Source organism: Ipomoea triloba, chromosome 13 (genome assembly GCF_003576645.1).
Source record: "Ipomoea triloba cultivar NCNSP0323 chromosome 13, ASM357664v1".
NCBI lineage: Eukaryota > Viridiplantae > Streptophyta > Magnoliopsida > Solanales > Convolvulaceae > Ipomoea > Ipomoea triloba.
In genome coordinates, this window is record NC_044928.1 from 3,071,812 (window position 1) to 3,086,379 (window position 14,568).

Consider the following 14,568-nt stretch of genomic DNA (forward strand, 5'->3'; position numbering starts at 1 on the left):
CTGTCGAGTTAGAATATGAAAAACCTTGGAAATTGGGAATTCAATTTTTTTAAGAAAAAAAAATTGTTCTATATTTTTTAACAGGAAGACACTTGTCATAGTGTTTTGTCGATTCTTACTGTGCAAGTGTTTGGAATCTTGGATGGACAACGTCGTAGTGTCTTGTCGATTCTTATAGAAGTTTAAATGTCCCCCTCAAATCTCAAATCATAACCAGAAAAATGTCACAGTGAAAACCCTCACTCTTTTATTTTTATCTATAGATATTAATTATTAAATGCCAAAAAACATATTTCTTCAATGACTAATCATCCATGTCATTCTATAGTACGTAGCTGGCAATTGCTTTATTTCAACGGTTCAGCTTCAACCATCCGTAAAATCTTGTCACTATTAGAATTTAGAGAAGAAATGAGGAATAGAAGAAGACAAATGACTTGGGTCATTGTTACGTATCCTTGGAATGCAAGATGACAACTAATGATATGTAGTTGAGTAAAATAAAAAGCATCAATTCAAATTGTATAAATAGAGTAATAAGCGTTAAAAAGAGCTCTCCATATAAGCATATAAATAGAGTAACAAGTACTAGAGACTCCACGTGTTAGATTTAACAATAACCAAGATTGCAAAAGGCACTATGCACTAGTCGGGCAGCCGGGAGACGCATAGCGCCTAAGCGGCCGAGTAAAATCATAATAATGTGTAGCCACTTTAAACCCTTGAAAAAAATCTCGGCTGAATTAGGTGCCGACTTGGTCGAGTAAGGTACCAACTCGGTCGAGTAGAAGCTGACTCGAACAAGTTGAGGGCCAACTCGGCCGAGTTAGGAGCCAACTTGGCTAGCCGACTAAAAGTCGCCTAGAGTTGAAATCCCCTCGGCCTAAGACCTAGGCAGCTACCTAGGCCGGTTTTTACAACCCTGACAATAACTCAAACACAAAACCTGATGGGTATTATTCTTAGAACTCACATAGTTCCATGACTTCCATCAAGATACAGAGATTGAAATTGCTAAAGAAATGAATTACTTACTGTATGTAGGGCATTGGGGTTGTGCAATGCAAGGCTAGGTAGCTAACTCAAAGCATCTGCACCTGGAACTGTTTATCAAAATTGGATCTTCCATAGACTTTGTTGCTCATTCTGTGATGGCAAAACAGAGCTTTGCCTCGTCCCAGGGGCCATTAATCTCAAACTTATACTCTTGAAGTTGAAGCAACCAATAAGGACATACCAAATCGACAAAGATAAGCACAGCCAACAATAAAAGAAAGAGTAGTGTGTGCAACTGGTAAATGAGAACTAATGTCAAGACCATTAACCCAAAGGAAAAACACAGGTGCAATCTGAACGAGTACTTCTTCACACAGTAGGTGACCAATGGAGCGAATAGAAAAACTTGCAAGGAGAACAGCACAATGGCAAATACATGAAGCCTTGATGGAAGGCGAGAAGCAATCAAAAGTGAAGCCACTATAGAAGCATTCAGAGAGATATTGCTTGTAAGGGTAGGATTTTCTAGAGTTCCGGGAGCTTTTACAATGGATCCTGAGTAATTGTGCAGGAAGAGATGGATTATGAGGAGAGAAACCGTTAGTGCCCATATAGAATCTGAGCTTATTGACCGAGTAAGTGTATGGTAAATAGGAGACAACATATACAACCCAGTAATAAAGAAGGAAATCTTCAGAACATAACTGAGAAGAAGATTGAAGGAGAGCATGTCTGCAGTTAAGAGAAGAGTGAAAAAACCCAGTCCAAGAAGGCTAACATTTAAAACTAAAAGTGAATTCTCATTCAAGGGGGATTTGAGAGTATAGGTCCAAACCAAAACCACAAGACAAACAGTGCAAATATACTGAGAAATTGAAACTGAATCAAGTATCACCTTTAGCAAGTCCCTTTTGACAACATTGGCATTCATAATCATATCTTCTAGGAAAGATTCATCTGTATGATTGTCATCAAAACCAGGTTGCATCCCTCCAAAAGCAACTTTTCTCCATTTAGGTTGTGTTGGAAAAGAGGTTTCACTCATGATACTCTCCATGTCATATAACTCAAGAAAATCTGTAAACCATAATTGAAAAGATTATCAACATGTCACTGCACGGGTCTACACTAAAAACAAATGCTCTTCTGTAATTGTCACAGAAAATCCAGTGTAATGATCAAAATAAAACAATAAAGTAAAAACAAAATAAAAGAATATGTAAAACAATCATGTTTGATGCAATTCTTATCAATGTATCACACAGAAACTGGATTTTTTAAGCAGTGATACCAATTCTAATCAAACAAAGGCCTGGCTCTTATAGCACTTCATGGTTAGCACTATGCCTGCTATTAGCTAAACTATTAAACTAATGGAGTAGTGAAAAATAACCACCTCACCTCAGAAGTGAAATCTATACATTCAAATATTATACAAAACTCTGACGTTATATAAAATAAATAAATAAACAGAGAAAAAGAAAAGAATAGAGATACACAAGACTTTGCTAATCTATATTAACAACAATAACTTGCAATTTGCAGTCATGTGAAGTCCAAATAAGATAGAAAGACAGAAAAGGTAATATGACACAAGATAAGAAAAACTATCAAAGTGTGGAAAATGCAAAGCGATAAATAAACAGATATGTATGGAACTATGAGGCCACTTGGCGGTGCTTTTCCACCAATTAAATTTCTGGGAAATTAATTCCAAAGAATGTATTTACCGGGAACAACTTTGTTGGGAAATTTAGTTAGCATGTTTGGTGTAACTCTAGAAATATAAAAATTAAATTCCATGCAAAGTTATTTCAAGCATTTGGTTTGTCTAAAATATTTAAATCTCCAATATACCCTTGCCACATTCAAACAAAAAAGGGAAACAAAGGACAAAAAAGTAATTGAATAAATTTTATACATTCCACCTACTTAGGAAAAAGAATTCCCAAGTTAGGATTTACTTTCCTTGATTTCAAGGAATATTCCCATTGACCCAAACTTTCCCAAGTCAAAATGTGCATAACTTCTCACGAATCTCACCTTTTAAGTCCCCAAGAAAATTTGAACTTTCCCAGCTACCACCTCTACAGGTTTCAATCCATATGTCAGATGAGTTAAAGCTATTTTAAGAATTTCCAATTGAAGTTTTCTAGAGAAGACACATCTAGAATTATACAAACTACGGAGTAATAAATACACAAAATATGAAGATACCGTAGATTATGCAAACTAAAGTACTTGCTATATTTTTGGGAATTAGCTCCATTTCAAAGCTCATCAACAAAATAACTTTTTAAGGTAATTAAGCATTTCCTAGGACGGACCTAATCCATGGTATAAAATGTCCCCAATGCATATATCCCAGACTCCCAGTACCCCACAGTGCTTGTAATGGTAAATTGGAATACTATCATAAATCAAGCCAACTCACAAATGAAAAGGATCATTAAGTTACTATTATCAGATTATGATCAGGTAGCAATACTTATTGTGTCCCTTAAATTAAGCATTAACATAACATCTATTATAGAAAATAAGCAATCCAGCACTGCCCCCTGCTCATGTCAAGTAGCAGTACTTATTGTATTTCTTGCACTGGCCCCCTGCTTAGGAGTGCATATTTTATCAATTAAACTAAGCCCTAATGTAAGATATCAATTAAACTAACCCCTAATTTCAAAATTATTCACATTTAATTTATTTATTTGTCCCACTTTATTTGTTATATTTCTGTTTTCAGTCTCTCTTAATTCCAAAGGTCAAATCTTTGGTAAAATTTGCAGAATTTCACATCACTATCATGTTCATTATACAAAGTCACAGAAATATCTCTCATCATCACCTACTTATGCCATCCCTGATCTGATGTACTTGTATGGTACTGAGCAGCAGTGCATCTGAATCATATGTATGCCTACTTGCCTAGTAGCAAGTACTTATCTTTCTTCACTATTGAGTCATATAACCGAGTTTCAAGCTCTAATCCCACCAATTTATCTCAATCAATAAGCGGAAGAAGAGGGGAATTGAAGAGCTCTACTTTATTTAAAGTCTTAAAGAGATTCAATTTAGCTTGGGGCTTGAAAATTATTACTCTAAAGAAAGAAGAAAATTCATCCTGATAACGAGAGTACATAACAGACATTAATTTTTAAGAAAGAAGAATGCATACCTAGTTTGGTCCCCACTGGAACAATGAGTACTGAAGGTGCATAATCTCTTAGCTCTGGAACCCACTTCTCCGACATAACAAATAGCATAAAACAAGAAAAGAAATTATGATCACTTACATGATCCAAGAATTTAATTCAACTATTCTGTCGGATATGATGGAGACCTTACTCCACTAAAAGTAAGGAAGAAATTCATTTTCAAGATAAGTTTTCATCCTAATCCTAAACGAAATTAAGAATTCGAAACAGAGCTGAGCAATATGATCACTAACTCCAATTCAAAATATGAAATCTCAAACCTCAAAGCTTACAGAGCTTAGAATTAATAGGTATGGTATATACTCTATAACCCCCTCAAACAGACTAATTATGCTAGAATTGATCAGATTCAACACAACTAAACTTAATAAAAAATATATAGGACAAAACTTAATTGGAATATTGGCAAAGTTGAAAAGTTAAACTACTGCAAAACTTTCATAGTACGTATGTCGTTCATGCTCCTAAAAGGAGATAAATTAGCAATGCATAAATGAATTGGCAACAATAAATTCACAAAGCTGTAAGAATAAATAGGAAGCATATAGGATCTAACCTCCAGCCATAGTTAATTGTTTGTTGATGCCTGAATTGCTGCAGAAGAGTTTTTGTCTCTCACTTTCACAACCCTCTTAGATGGTGTATGAGTCTTAATGTTGTGCAGTGAGAGGATTATAGAGCCTTTTTATAGATGCAGTCCATCAATGCACTATTCCAATTATTTCCTATTGTTTAACTGTTTGCACCACTTATGAACAGGAAAATGGCATTTCATTATAATGACCTTTCAGAAATCATAGTGGAATTCAATATCTTAATAATGAGATAATGAATCCCTGATTTTAAGGGGATAGTGGATCCATGTTTTCTGCTAGTGGATCCACTTTCCTAATGAAAGTGACATTTATCTAACATTCTCCCACTTGGTGCAAACATCAAACTCAAAGTACAAGATAACACTAACCATAATGATATGTCCTCATTAGTGCGAGTAGTATCCATTATGATCAAATGTAAATTGCCTTCAAGCACTTAATTAGGAAATAAAACTTAATGAAATAAACCATATGTTTATTTCTAATCCAACTGAAGTATTTTCTCAATAAATTAAAGTGTACACACTTGAGAAAATTTCCAAATGCAAAAGAATTTCATTAAAATTGAATGTATATATACAAATTACAAAGTGGACGAAAGTCCCATTTTTCCAACAAGATCCTTGAATTTAAATGGAGGCATGCCTTTAGTCAAAGGATCTGCTAGCATCAACTCAGTACTAATATGCTGAATGACCACAACTTTCTCTTTAATGCGCTCCCTGATAGCTAAAAACTTAATGTCGATGTGTTTACTTCGACTTCCACTTTTATTATTTTTAGCTAGGAAGACAGCAGCTGAGTTATCACAGTAAACTTTTAACGGCTTAGATATAGAATCCATGATTCTAAGCCCAGAGATGAAATTCTTTAGCCATACACCTTGTGAAGTTGCCTCAAAGCATGAAACAAACTCGGCTTCCATGGTAGAAGTGGCAATTAAAGTTTGTTTAACACTTCTCCATGATATAGCCCCACCGGCCATAATAAAGATGTACCCTGATGTTGATTTTCGTGAATCAACACAACCGGCAAACTCTGAATCAGAATACCCAATGACGTCCAATAGATCCGTCTGCTTAAACACGAGCATATGATCTTTGGTACCCTTAAGATACCGCATAACCTTCTTTGCAGCTCTCCAGTGGTCTAAACCCGGATTACTTTGATATCGACCTAGCATTCCCACAGCAAAGGCAATGTCCGGTCTGGTACAGACTTGGACATAACCAAGACTACCAACAACTGAAGCATATGGAATATCCTTCATGGATTCTCTTTCAAAATCATTCTTTGGACATTGATCCAAACTCAACTTATCTCCCTTCGCAATAGGAGCAACACTTGGTGAGCAATCCTTCATCCGAAATCTTTCTAAAATTTTGTTAATATAGGCTTCTTGTGATAGACCCAAAACACCACGTGATCTATCTCTATGGATCTTTATGCCAATGACATAAGATGCCTCGCCCATATCCTTCATATCAAAATTATTAGAAAGAAATTGCTTTACCTCATGTAGCATCCCTTTATCATTTGTTGCAAGTAAAATGTCGTCCACATATAAAACAAGAAAACATATTTTACTCCCACTTACCTTTTGGTATATACAATTATCTATTGGACTTTCAACAAAACCATATGAAGAAATAATCCCATCAAATTTTATATACCATTGGCGGGAGGCTTGTTTTAATCCGTAAATGGACTTCTTGAGCTTGCAAACCAAATGCTCACCTTTACTAGAAGAGAAACCTTCAGGTTGTTTCATATAAACCTCCTCTTCTAGATCACCGTTAAGGAATGCTGTTTTCACATCCATTTGTTGCAGTTCAAAATTGAAGTGTGCAACTAAAGCCAAAATGATACGAAGTGAATCTTTCTTTGACACAGGAGAAAATGTCTCTGTGTAATCGATTCCTTCTTGCTGAGTGAATCCTTTAGCAACAAGTCTAGCCTTGTATCTTTCAATGTTGCCTAATGAGTCTCTTTTGGTTTTATAGACCCATTTACAACCAATAGCCTTGGCATCATTAGGCAACTCTACAAGGTCCCAAACATCATTGCTCCGCATGGAACTCATTTCATCTTTCATGGCTTCATACCATAAATCAGATTCCTTACAACTTATGGCTTGTGAAAAGGTTTCAAGATCATTTGTTTCTCCAACATTGCTTTCTTGTAAATACACTATATAATCACTAGGAATTGCCGATTTTCTAATTCGAGTANTTCGCTTTCCACATTGGTTCTCAACTTCAGTCTTAAAAGTTTTGAAGGCATCCAATGCTTCATATTTATTAGAAAGCAAATACATATATGTAAACCGTGAATAATCATCAATAAAGGTGATAAAATATTTTTGGCTTATCATGTCCATATCCGGACAACATATATCAGTATGTATGATTTCTAATATGGTAGAACTCCTTGTGGCACCTTTCTTAGACTTGTTTGTTTGCTTTCCCTTAATGCAATCTATACAAGTCTCAAAATCAGTATAATCAAGAGTACTAAGTACCCCATCATTTACTAATTTCTTAATTCTTTCAATAGAGATGTGACCTAATCTCCGATGCCATAACATATAGGAATTCTCATTAATACTTGGTCTTTTAGTGCCAGTATGAACATGTAAAGAATTATATGTAGAATTGCTTTGTAGATTAATGCGATAAAGACCATCAGACAAAGTACCATTTCCAACACAAGTTGATTTATTAAAAATCACAATAGACTTGTCTTGAAACTTAAATGAAAATCCTAATGGTACAAGCCTTGAAACAGAAATCAAGTTTCGTGAAAAACTTGGTACATAAAAGGTCTTTTCCAAAATTAAAACAAAGCCACTACTTAATACTAATTCACACGTTCCAACCGCTTCAACTTGTAAGCCCATCTTGTTTCCGGATAAGATAGTCTGCTCACTTCCCACTGGCTTCCTTAAGGCTTGAAGTCCCTGTAAGGAATTTGCAATATGGATTGTTGATCTAGAATCAATCCACCAAGTATTAGTGTTAACTTCAGACATATTAGATTCATAACATAGATTCATAACATACAAATGAGGATAGATTACCTTTGTTCTCAAGCCATTTCTTGAATTTGATGCAATCTATCTTAAAGTGTCCTTTCTTTTTACAGAAAAAACACCTTCGCATCTTCTTTATATCAGCTTGAGGTTGGGTTTTTCCCTTAGCCTTAGTGGTACTACGAGATTTGCCCTTTCCTTGCGGTATGGAAAGCATAACACTTTCACCCATTTCCATTGAAAGCCTTTCCTCCTCTTCAACACACATGGTCATTAAATCAACGATAGACCAATTTTCCTTATGCGTGTTATAAGAGATTTTAAATGGCTCATAATGATGTGGAAGTGTATTTAACACATGATGTACCACAAAGGTATCCGGCAAAACTACCCCGAGTTTTTTCAGTTGGTTTGTTATATCCTGAAACTTCATAATGTACTCACGTACACCTTTAACAGTGTTTAAACGAAGGGAAGAAAATTTCATAATAAGGGTGCTAGTTAAAGACTTCACTGAGCTGGCATATTGAGCGTCAAGGGCCTCAAGCAAGGGCTTGACATCTGTATATGCGTCAACAATACCACGAACTGAATCCGAAACATTAGACTTGATCAAAATTACACTGAGCCGATTGGATCTCTCCCATCGCTCATATAGTGCAATTTCATCAGGTGTACTTGAATTTGTAGGGATTTGTGGTTTATTGTTATTGACAGCATAGTCCAACTCTTTCCACCCTAAATTCAAGAGAATCCTTTCTTTCCAAACCTTATAGTTGTCACTACAGAGTTGGGGAATTTGAATGGTCAAATCAGTATGAGTAACGGGTTGAGATGCTGTAAAGACCAAAACGTTCATATCAGTTTTGAGGCACACATAGAACCGAATTGCATACATTACCAATGTAAATGATGCATAAGATAGACTTGAATGCCATAAAAATTACATGTGGGCTAAATTTTTACGCATAATGAATCTATCAAAACTTAATGGTGGAAACGGAATGGGTACGATTATAGTTTGATTTTCCACACATAATAACAAAACTACCAAACTGTATGCCGATACATAATTGCCTGTGGGCGAAATTATGATCACAGCTCAGTATTTTATTCCAATTAATCATACAAATGTAACAAAATTGCCTGTGGGCAAAATTTTATTATATTACGTATGATTGATCGCAATTTATGCCTAAACTTTATGTGATTTATTAAAACTTAATATACAATCTCAATTAAATTAAGGATGCTGTGGCTACTCCTTAATTAACTAAAATCGTATTATCACATCGGCATAGATTTATTTAAAGCCTAACAAACAAATTGTACTGACATATGATAAACAATTCCCAAGTATACTCCCAGGAAAGTTGGTAGGTGCTAAGGCTCCTTTAAAAACCAACTCCTTAGACAGAGTAGGGTCGCAAGGGGACTAGTAGCAATATGGCTGAAGGCACTATGGCAATTTCAGCCAGCAAGGCGTTTGAAGCCAGGGCCATAGAACTAGTGTTCCTCCCCAAGAACTTTCCCTGGTTCATGCATTCTCACATTCAATGTACAATAGTTTGGAAGTCCTATATGAATGTAAATTCACTTACAGTTAAGGCTTTAAATAGGGTATACTATCCTTTTAGGATTCTTTAATGTGCCAATAATTAGACACAATTGAAGATCGATAATATGCCTAATCTATCCTTAAAAGGCACTAATTCACCTAAAAGGCACTATATCATGCATAATAAATATTTAATTCAGACCTAAAAGGCTCTAAATTCATCCTTAAAGAACATGCTTTTCTAAATGTATAATTATAACAATCAAATAATTATTGCAATAAATATACAAAGCATGCTCAAATTATGCATATTAACAAACTCATACTTCACAATTAAATTGCAATACTTAAACAATTTAATGTACACCTCCTTAATATTAAATCAAAATTCAAATGGAAAATGTAGAACTTAATATTTGCTACAAATTGAATAATGATTTAAATTAATGAGAGATTAGCTTGAACAAATCAGGATATATGAAAGCCTAATATGATGAAGAGAAAATTTCTTAATGGATAGGCCCAAAAGCTTTGAAATTAAATAGGCCTTGAATTTGAATTTAATCCAAATAACTCAAATAAGCCCAATTAGTTTTAAAAGAAGCCCTTAGCCAAAATGGGCCAAACATAGCCCATCCTTTCAATCCCTTTCCATCAGATTCTTTAATTAGCCATATATAATGTTCAAACCATCCAAATCCAAACCTAGCTGCTTTTATTCTTCATCTTGCGCAGCCAGACAGTGAGAGAGACACAGAAGCAATGTTTAATACTCAATCTCGTCGCAGTCATCTCACCTCGACATCACCTGCCGCCCACCGCTCCAGTCGACGGCGTCACCATCTCCGTCACCGGTCAACAGAGAGCGACAAATCGGAGACCAAATAGGGGCATATACGAACGACAGTAGAACGGTAGTAGAAAGTTTGTTTATAAATTTATATTTCGAAAATATTTATAACATATTCCAAAAATATTTTTAGAGAGATTTGTATATATATATAAAGTCAAAATACATATATGCATACACTGTAAAATTCAATATATGTACATCTCAGGCATATATACATACAAATTAATCAACCAAGCAGAGGTTTTATGGGCTCTGATACCAACTGTAAGAATAAATAGGAAGCATATAGGATCTAACCTCCACCTCCAGCCATAGTTAATTGTTTGTTGATGCCTGAACTGCTGCAGAAGAGTTTTTGTCTCTCACTTTCACAACCCTCTTAGATGGTGTATGAGTCTTAATGTTGTGCAGTGAGAGGATTATAGAGCCTTTTTATAGATGCGGTCCATCAATGCACTATTCCAATTATTTCCTATTGTTTAACTGTTTGCACCACTTATGAACAGGAAAATGGCATTTCATTATAATGACCTTTCAGAAATCATAATGGAATTCAATATCTTAATAATGAGATAATGAATCCCTGATTTTAAGGGGATAGTGGATCCATGTTTTCTGCTAGTGGATCCACTTTCCTAATGAAAGTGACATTTATCTAACAAAAGCTTCATTCTGATATTGCCTAATTAATTTGTGCTGCCACGTAAGAGAATGGATTGAGACTTGCTAAACAAATTGAATTTGAACAAACCAAAATACGAAGCCTCTAATTGCTGCCGCCACTGGGATTGAAATTGCCAATTTCTGCACCGCTGAATTGCTTTGAGATTATCTATTGCGCTCTGGAAATCGTTGTTGCATTCGGCTGCCTCCGGAATTGCTCCGGGATAAATTGATGCTCCATGTCTGTGATATCGCCCTCTTTTTATACTCGTTATGTCCAACTTCTCCCCCGCTCTTCCGCTGTTCAATCGGACCATCCACAGGACTGAGTTCGTTGAAGAATGCTGTCCGCATGTCTGGTTCGCAATCCCTTACTTTCGCCTATTGCTCTGACCTCAGGTTTGCCGTAAAAAAGGCTTCGACTAATTCATTATTTAAATAAATCAATATTTAAAAGCTAAAATAAATTAGAATCCATATTTAATTAGTCTATACTTAGTAAACTCCTACTGACCATGTACTGCTAAAACTATATTATCATTAAATTGAGTTAAGAAATTATTGGACTGACAAATTTCATTAACAAACTTAATTTAATAATAAAAACAATCCCAAAAATTAACAATATTATTAAAAACTACTTATAGCAATAGTAAATAAAATTAGATAAAAATTAATCACTAATTGCAGATTAACTATAAAATGATTATTTAAAATAACAATAAAAAAATAATGTTTATCGGTAGGCAGCATTAGAAGTGTAATAATAACAATATGATACTTTATTAGTTGTCTTTGTTTTATTAGTTTTAATTTGACCATAAAACTTTTTCTTAGTGTTAATCACATTACATCAATACTTAGATATTGCATGATTCATGTTATATTACATAATCATGGTGTATGTTTACACTTTACAATACAATATTACACGTCTTTATTCAATTTCAAGCTACATATGACAATTTTTTATAGGTAATTTTAAATTTAAAAAAAATTCCTTCGTATTTAATTTTTAAACCTTTTTTTTATAAAGAGTTTCATTATTTCAAAAAAAAAATTGAAAAAAAGTTATTTCAAAATTTTTAAAAATGTTAAATTTGAAAACGTAATCGTCAAGTTGTTCACTTATATAATATTACTCCTTGTTGTGTTCTCGCTATATGTGAGAAGATGGATAAGGGAAACACATTTCTCTTGCATCAATTTGAAATGAGCATGAATTTAGTATGATTAGATTAATTAGTAGTAATTATATGATAATAATAAGTGGGGATGAGTCTAATCATTTTTAAATGAACGTAAATTTGTAACGATTAATATATATATAGTTACAATAATGTAATAATTGAAAATGTGTTGAAGACCTTATTACGCTTATGTGGATCCTATGTGATAATTGTGGGTCTTATATATCACGCTTATGTGACCCTTGCGGGACCCAGTGTAGCTTTCAATGAGGTGAGTCCAACATGCACTCTTTATCTGTGTAACCTTACTCACGAAATGCATGTATATCCAAAACTCATTTTTTTTTCTCTATGTGAACTAGTTTCATGCATTTTGTGAGTAAGTTTAATTACATAGATAAAGAGAGCATGAAGAATGCATGTTGGACTCACCTCGTTGAAAGCTACATTAAGTCCCACACAATTAGAACATGGGTCCACATAAGCGTAATAAGACCTAAAATTAATACATAGGGTCCACATAAGTGTAATAAGATTACAATTAGCACATAGGATCCACATAAGCATGATAAGGTCTTCAATACATCCTTAATTATTACATTAACTATATTAATCATTACAATTTCACGTTAATTTCAAAATGATGAGACTTATCCCCACTTATTATTATCACTAGTTTTTCTTATGCGCGATTCGCAAAAAATAGGTGCCCAATATTAATATTTTATAATAAAATTTTAAATTTATTTATATTTTAGATATTTAAATTATTGTAAATAATAATAATAATGTAAAATATTTTTATAAATTTTATATTTATATTTTAGAAAATAACTAACATATAAGTCCAATATATAATATGTATATATTATTATTATTGAAGAAAATAAGAAAATATATAGTGGATGCATGTGCATGGTAACGATAGTGAAAAAGATAACGAAAGTTATAACGGTAGGGGTATGTTTGTCTAATATATTGTAAAGTACAACTTTTATAGCATAATGTACAAAAAAAACGTAACGGAAAAAACGGACATAAATGAAGGGTATAACCTTCATTCACACTTATTATGTTTTTAGATAATTACTATTAATTACATTAATATATAATAATACTAAATCCATGCTCGTTTCAGATTGATACAAGAAAAATGTGTTTCCCTTATCAGAGGGTGTAATATTATATAATAAAGTCACCGCTGATGGTTATGTTTTCAAATTTAACATTTTCAAAAATTTTGAAAGAATGAAACTCTCTTTGGAAAATGATAAAAATTATATTCGAAGACAATTTTTGGAAATTTAAAATTAATAAAAAAAAATGCCATATCTCTTGAAATCAAACAAAGACATGTAATTGTAATGTAAACATTACCATGATTATGTACTATAACATTGAACCACACAGTATCTATATATCATGATATGATTTATGTAATATATCATGAATCATGTATAATAATTAACATTCATCCTGTAATGTGTCACATTAAGAAAAGGTTTAAGTAATTTTATTACTTTCTTGACAAAACAAAGACAACTAATAAAGTATTGTACTATTATATTACTTCTAATGTTGCCTAATTTTCAAAATAAATAATTAATGATTGATTATCATTATAATTTGTACTTTATATTAAATAAAATAATTAAAGCAATCTTGAAACTGACAAATGAGTCTACCCTCGCTCGTTAAAATGGGTTGGCTAGCGGGCCCACTAATAATTAATTTGAAGAAAATAGAATGAAATTGAATAATTATATATATATATATATAAATATATAACATATTTATATGTATCCAACCCGACCAGTGCTACTATCACAAAGAAATCCTTGGGTGTGGGAAAATAAATGAAATTGCGTTCCCTATTAAATAACAAGATGTAAAAATAAATAAGTTTTTGGAAAATACTAACCTCATTAAGGGAGGAAGTGATTTTTGCAAACTATATGTATGGAATGCGAACAAGGGTCGAGTATACAACTTCCTGGTAATTAAATTAATTCTAAATTCTCTGCTTCTCTAAACACAGTCGATTCAAGAATTTACATATAAAATTTTTTCCCAAAAATAAAGAATTTAATTAATGACAAAACAAGAGAAGAGCAATATAATGAATTTATTTATGTGCATGAAAGTGATTACCTTAGCTTGCATTCAAGAAGCAGCAGCAATGGAGATCTCCAGGTCCAGATCAGACAACGTTCAGTCCCGTTAGATCTATTATGGTATCACAACAATGACGTTTCAGATATGCATTTTGTGAACGAAGATTGATCATTTGCCATGGAAGCTAAGGTCTCAACACGTATGGGATGTGTTCCGAATTCCATCCATGGATGAAGTCATTTTCCTGCTTTCCAAACACATCCTAAAAACAGGGTTAAAGAAGAAGAAGACAAGATAAAATCAAAAAAAAAAAAAAAAAAAAAAAAAAAAAAAAATTGAAAGAAAAAAAAA

At 33.3% G+C, this 14,568-nt stretch overlaps 1 protein-coding gene across 2 annotated transcripts in view; it reads right to left on the reverse strand.

Annotated features, from left to right (window-relative positions):
• Positions 1–539: 539 nt before the first annotated feature.
• The window catches only part of LOC116003127 (phosphatidylinositol N-acetylglucosaminyltransferase subunit C-like), a 14,964-nt gene continuing 935 nt past the window's right edge, over positions 540–14,568 (reverse strand). Inside the window, exons 2-4 of one of the 2 annotated variants that reach the window (XM_031243296.1) lie at positions 14,254–14,479; positions 4,172–4,235; positions 540–2,073 (exon numbers count right to left, since the gene is read on the reverse strand). In XM_031243296.1, coding sequence (XP_031099156.1) covers positions 1,142–2,073; positions 4,172–4,235; positions 14,254–14,265 — 1,008 coding nt within the window. In that variant the 5' untranslated portion in view covers positions 14,266–14,479 and the 3' untranslated portion in view covers positions 540–1,141. Of the gene's footprint in view, positions 2,074–4,171; positions 4,727–14,253; positions 14,480–14,568 lie in introns of those variants that run through there. The other variant, XM_031243295.1, reaches the window with a different exon arrangement.